General features: G+C 37.9%; 1 protein-coding gene across 5 annotated transcripts in view; it reads right to left on the bottom strand.

Annotated features, from left to right (window-relative positions):
- Positions 1-6,930, bottom strand: part of Sacs (sacsin molecular chaperone) — a 97,614-nt gene that overhangs the window by 13,264 nt on the left and 77,420 nt on the right. For 4 of the 5 annotated variants that reach the window (XM_031362982.1, XM_031362981.1, XM_031362983.1 and 1 more), the window contains one exon: positions 3,652-3,678. The exons of the other annotated variant lie outside the window; for it this stretch is intronic. In XM_031362982.1, coding sequence (XP_031218842.1) covers positions 3,652-3,678 — 27 coding nt within the window. The remainder of the gene's footprint in view (positions 1-3,651; positions 3,679-6,930) is intronic. 5 annotated transcript variants of the gene reach the window in all.

The raw sequence follows: 6,930 nt of genomic DNA, 5'->3' as shown, positions 1-6,930 counted from the left end.
CTAGAGTCTCCATTTCAGAAGCTAACACTTTCTGAAATGCGGGTAGCAGAGACTCATGGAATTTTCTTTTAGTCTCTAACAGATATGCAACTGGGTGTCAGTTAATGTCTTAGAGACTTGGGAAAGCAGACTGTTCTACACAGGGCACAGGTACAGTTTCTCCAAAGCTGCTATTTATTAAAGTGAGCTCTGCAGAAGCGGGGGATTTCACAGAAGTGCTTCAAGGAAACATAACTGGACATGCAGGTGACACTGTGAGAGCACCCAAAAACAACCCTGCTTCTGAATGCTTGGACACTAGGAGACTAGCAAAATGGTTTCCTCTTGGGGAAGAAATTGTCTTAATAGATTGCCTAAAAATTAACATTTATTTAAAATGTATTTTGTATGTCAGAGTATTTGTGATATTTAATATCAGTAACAACAAAATAGGAAAATAACTATGTAGCTTTAGGTATGAATTTGTCCATACAGGAAAGTAAAACATCTCAAAATCAGTTCTGTGGAGACTAATGTTTATCTTTCCTCTATGTGCAAATAACTTCTAGGTCCCTAGGAGAAAATTTGGGAAACACTACAGCAGGAGGTATACCTCAGGCTCTTGGAACTTTTGTATGTAACTTTTTTTTCCTTGAGAATGTCCTATGTGAGGTGCTGCACAGGCCCTCTAATGGAGGGCCTGGAGACCCCTGTGTGAACCTTTATACTTCAGGGTTAAAAGCTAACTTCTTCAATACAAAGTAGATAGAACTTGGACTTGAGATTGAAGACACTGTTTTCATGTCATCTCCATGTCTCCCTCACCCCAGTCTAGCATGTTTTAATCAAGGAAGGACATCTCTGTTTCAAAGGCTCTACTCTCTACCCCAACATTACCTGTCATGCTATTTTCAAACCACTGTCATAGAAATCTCAACAAAGACACACTTTTGAAACTTCAGGAGAGTGATATCATTCAGATTCAGAAACATTTTCAGTTTCCGTGTCATGAAACAATAACTCAAATAATATTTTTAAAATGAAAGTGTTAGTAATATAATCAATATAGTTTCTTTGGGCTATGAAGTGAACTAAATTTAATTTATAATAATGTTTCTTCAAGTGCTTACTGGATAGCATTAGCTATACTGAATATTTAAGTCATAACTAAAGATATAATTTTAAAGATATAAAAATGTTGAAAATTAAAATTCAGAATGCCCAGAGCAAAATCTTAAATATGTATCATGTATGTTCCATATAAATTGCCATATCACATGCATCTTATAGATAATCCTGCCCAATAGGCTTACATAGAATTTGGCAATTTATAAAACATATACTTACCTTTTGGAAAATTACTTGTTATGAATATGTAAATAAAATGTCAAAACACACACACCTCACACATAGCATGCAACTAACACATCAGTCATGCTGAACTGGAAAAACAGTAGGAAGTAAAGGAGAGAGAAAATGTGGCATAGCACAGACCTCAGTACGTTAGGTTCATTCAGACTTTACTCCTAAGCTCTAGCTACTGCATTTAACCCTGAAGTTAAATGCTCACCCGGCTGTCTCCGTGACCCCCATTAGAAGGCCCCTAAAGCACCTCTACTAGGACGAGCAAAACAGCTTTTAGGCATTTTAGTAAATGACTTGTGGCCTTTGTGGCTTTCACAATTAACATCAAGGTCAAAACACATTTAACAATGCTTCTGAAAAAAATGTTCCTAAGGACATCAAACTATTACCAGGTATAATACTGAAAACAGTATGAATACAACCAGTCCTACTCAGAGGCTGTGCTATTTTTGTTTCTATTTATTCCCATGTCTATGAGCTTTGCTAATCTTGAGAATAAGAGCAACGTGGTCAGAAATTAGAAATATCAGTTGGTGTAAAATTTCATTTAACAATAATGTTTTAGTTCCAAACGCTTTAAGTGAACTCGTTCAGAGCTGTACCCCACTACACAATGCTAAACAAGGTGCTGAGCACATGGAAGTTCTTTTGCTTTTCCGGTACACAGTGACAATGGCAGCTTTGATGGCTGGTGAATTCTAATAATGTACCATTATATAGAAAATTCAAGTCTTTGTAAATACACATGAACAAGAAAAGTTCATTTAAATGATGTTCTATATGAGTCTTATCTTTTTTCTTTTTGTTTTTTTAAATTATTATTATTATTTGTACATCCCAACCACAATATCCCATCCCTCTTCTCGTCCCAGTCCCTTCTTAGTCACATCTTTAAAAACAAAACAAAAAAAGACTGAAGAAAAAGAAAACAGCAATGTGGGGGCTTGGGAGGAGTAAAGGAAAAGGCGGCCCAGTGCCTGCCAGTCAGGACTCTACCAGCACTCATGTCTAGATGTGGTGCTGTTGGCCCGGGGCCTTTCAGAAACATCTTAGTCTAGCTCTAATGGCCTAACTGCTTCCCAGAAAGTCTGCACTGATACTCTGCCATGAACATCTTGGCTTTGGCCTTTGGTTGTTGTTTTTCCTGTAATACTGGGCACTGACTAATAGGTCTCATGCAAGTTAGGCAAAAATTCTACTACTGGGTGATATTCTAACCCTCCTTTTACTTTTCTCTTTATAGATTCTAAGTTGTCCAGGCTGGCCTTGAACTCACTTTGTAGTTCAGGTTGGTCTTGAACTTACAATCTTATAATCTCCCTACCTTAGCCTCAAAACAGCTGGTATTACAGATCTACACTATCAGACTTGGCTTGGGCTTGAATGGATCTCCTATAAGCAACAAGGAATCAGTAACGAAAATTGGACAGTCCCTAGGTTAGACGTTAACAGGGTAGCTATGAACATCACAACTCTGCTGCCTCTTTTACTCCACTTTTCTAATATAAGAGCGATTGATAAAGCATTAGATACTTCTAATATAAAGCAGAAGTCAAATTTAATATTTATAGAAATTATCACTCTAATAATGACTTAGTTCTTAATTTTATATATGTATAAATATATAATCTGCTTCAAAGATATGTATAAAAACAATTTCTATAAAGAAAATCTTGCATCCTTTAAATTTCCTTGTAAAACATGAACTTTGGAAAATCATAATAAAATAACAATATTAATAGTAATATTAAGACAAAACAAAAAGGATGGGCAATCAATAAAATGACACACTTGGCAATGTAAGATCAGCTGACCATCCCTAACGACAGGAGACTGGCCGCTTTAGTGTTTCTTGATAGGGGCTTCCTACTCTCAACAGTCTTGGCACAGGGCTACAGTCCTAACATTTTCCAGAATGTACTCCCTCCCTTCATTTCTCCTTTGAGCATTTGTGTGCATAACAGAAATGCAGCCATGCCACTCTCTCCCAGTCAAGCAGTCTAAAATACAAATTTCACAAGTGTCTCTTATTTGATACTAAATAATTATGAAAGTTTTCAAGTCATTTAAATTTTTTTTTATAAAATCAGTGTTTGCAATAACAAAGGCCTATATTAGTAGTTTCCTCTCTCCTTTAAAAGTTATTTCCAGCAGGAAAGAAAAAAAAGATTGATAGAATTTCTAGCTAGTTAGGTTAAAAACAAAACAATACAGGATTCAGCACACCAACAAATGACAATAAATAAATAAATAGTAAATAAATAAATCAAGTTTCAAATGAACACAACATTCAGTCAGTGATCCTACCTGAGTATCCCCAGAGAAGTTGCTGTGCTAGAATATAATTAAATCCATGCTTAGAGAGGCCAGAATATTCAAGAGTTCACAAGCTCAGTACAGAAATTACTCCGCATTTTACAGCAACGCTGTCTACAGAATCTCCATACAACATTATGCAAAAGAAAAGGTGTAAACGAAGCTCCAAACAGTATATGCATTTAAGATTTAAAGACCTATTATGATGCAAATTAACCCTAAACTGTATAAGAAATGAGACTTAGCAAAGAACTCAGAAAATAGCAAAGAAGGGGATTGCATGTTTATAAGCACAAATTACACTGTGTTCACAGCAACCTGGAAGCTAACTATGGGCTTTTTCACAGGCTATTAGCATAAATTACTCAGAGGGTCTAGAGAGGAATTGAGAAACGGGGAAATAGAATTTTTATAAGTACTTTAACATTAACACAAAGTAAAATTACACTTAATTCTCAGTATGATAAGGAAAAAGTGAATTTATCAACACTCCTACTGTTTATTACAATCGGTAATCACAAACCCCCATGAACAACTAACCCTTGTATGCCTATGGCAATTCATTTATTTTTATCATGTATACCACTGCATCTTTGTGGAATATGGTTGTGCACTGAGTACCTTGGACTCAATTTCAGGGCTAAGCAGAGACTGTAAGTCTCATTGCAATAGCTACCTCACCAGCAGCATTTGTCAGCCAGGCAATACTAAGTGCTTGAGTGCTGGAAAGAAACACCTAGACACGTGCTTAGACCTCGTCTGTATCTAACCAGGACAGCACATTAGAAAAATGATTACAAGTAACTACACAAGTGCACGTGTGTGGTGCTGTGTTATAAAAGCATGCATAGGTTGCATGAAACAAGAAATGAAGCAGGCATGCACAGGGGGAAAAAATCAGATGTCTGTACCTAATGGAGAAAAATAAGTGTTCTTTAACTAGGGCAGTGACCAGGGGAAACCAAAGCCAAGGAAGGAGATGGGTAACAGCAAACCCTCACTTAGTATTCCTGTGTACCAGACATCTCTATACTACCCAGAAAGAAAACAATCAGGAAATGAAAAAGCCTGGTGGACAATGTCAAACACTCACTTAGCATTCCTATGTACCAGACATCTCTATACTACCCAGAAAGAAAACAATCAGGAAATGAAAAAGCCTTGTGGACAATGTCAAGGACTTTGACCTTTTTTATATGAGAAAAATAAGAAGCCTTTCAAAGTTTTTTGTGGCACATGCCTTTAATCCCAGCACTTGGGAGGCAGAGGCAGGTGGATTTCTGAGTTCGAGGCCAGCCAGGTCTACAGAGTGAGTTCTAGTATAGCCAGGGCTACACAGAGAAACCCTGTCTCAGAACACAAAACAACAACAAAAAAAAGATTTTTGATAAAAGGTGGAAAAGCAATGTTTTAAAAAGGTAAGTTCTCTCAGTGCTGCGCTAACTGGAGAAGTAAGAATGGCTGTGAGAGATACCAAGGGTATGCCTGCATTTCAGGGAGAGATGGCAGCAACCTGAATAAGGGAGGAGGTTGGCTTTGAACAGACTCCTCCTAGCACATGGTCCTTTTCTCCAACATGTAATTATGAATACTGTAGTCTCAAACATCTCCACAAATCTTGTGTCAGATATAATTATCTGTATGCCAGAGCCTAGCAATTAAAAATGCAACATTTTCCAGAGATTTGGATACATGCATGTGTGGTCATCATCTCTTCCATAGTATTCATCATAATAAAGTTGTGTCAGAGTCATCATTGAAAACACGTTATCCCCTGAGACATGAAGGCTACAGGCCAGACAGAAAACACAACACCATCCCTGATGTGCTACCCAGCTCAGCAGGTCCAGCCCATTCTCAGCACCTAACCAAGTGCCCATTGCATGAGTAAGTGCTTATTCATATCCATATCCTCAGGCAGCTATGGGTTTTTATCTATTTATTAATTGCATTTGGCACAATGCTTGGTATATACAGAAAAATGAAAGGACAACTTTTGAGTTACTAATTGTAACAGAGAATGTAATCTTACCTAACTTTTAAAAAAACTTGAAAATTAAGAAACATGTATGTAGGATCCTGATGCCACTCTGTTAGGAATTTGTCTCACTTAATTGCTTATTTTTTCCAGTTGATTCATTTAAAACCCATTTACTTGAAGAATTATTTAGCCAGTCATCTATTACCTAACTTCAGCTATTCATCCATTTACTCATGTAATTTAAACCACAAATGCTCTAACTCACAAGTAAAAAATGAGAAAACAAAAACAGAATTGTGGCTACAACTCTGCATCTCAAGTTAGTGAAAATCTTCTATTTCCTTGAGCTATTCAAGTGGAGATGACAGAGGCTCTGATACCTAAGGGTGGTGGAGAGCAAACAACAGAAGATGCTCATCACAACAATGTTTCCTACCTGGAGAAGGGAGAAAGAACTAAGACAGGTCTTGGACTTGAAGCCCACTACCAAATCTGCCACAAGAGCATCCAAAACTAGACAGAGGTCCAAGACCATTCCCCCACACTACTACCTATACAGCTCTCAGGGCCTGCAGAATCCCATTTACTGTGTGGCTCTAGAGCAGCCTCCAGCACCCCTCTCCATACTTGGGCAAAAGAGAGGGCGAAGACTCCACCTCCTAGGAAGCATTCCAGGAAAGCTAGGCCCCACTTCACTCTGGAGTCCAGGGCCAGGTCGGCTATAGTGAGACCCAGCCCCAGGAAGAAAGCAGAAGTCTTAAGAGCCTTCCTGACATTGGACAGAGATCTGCATAGCCGTAGGACAGACTCAAGTTCCAGCACGCTTCACTGCCAGCCTCAGAGCAGGACTTCTTCCCCAGCTGTCTTTCACTTATATGTTAATATCAAGCCCACGAGTACCTCCCAAGCTTCCTCTGTGGTTACCAGATGCAGGGAGAGTGGGCATGGAATGTGTGGGACACACAGATAGAGGCTGATCAGTTAGTTGGTATTGTTACAGGTCAGGTTAAAAAGTTCTGGGTATTATTGCATAGTAGGGTAACTATGGATAAAAATAATATATTGTATGTTTCAAAAAGCTTGAAGATTCTCCATCAAGAAGTGGAAAATATTTAAGAAAACGTGTGGTTAACTGGATTTGAATATTATATAGTGTGTGTATATCACATGATACCCTATAAGCATACAATTTTTCTTTTTTATATATCACTTAAAAGATGAATTAACAGTGAGTCAGGAGTCTGTAGATGTAGCTCAGTGGTAAAGCACTTGCCTAGCTGCATGAAGCT

Source organism: Mastomys coucha, unplaced genomic scaffold, assembly GCF_008632895.1.
Source record: "Mastomys coucha isolate ucsf_1 unplaced genomic scaffold, UCSF_Mcou_1 pScaffold9, whole genome shotgun sequence".
NCBI classification, from domain to species: domain Eukaryota; kingdom Metazoa; phylum Chordata; class Mammalia; order Rodentia; family Muridae; genus Mastomys; species Mastomys coucha.
This window is presented reverse-complemented; position numbering and strand designations above follow the sequence as displayed.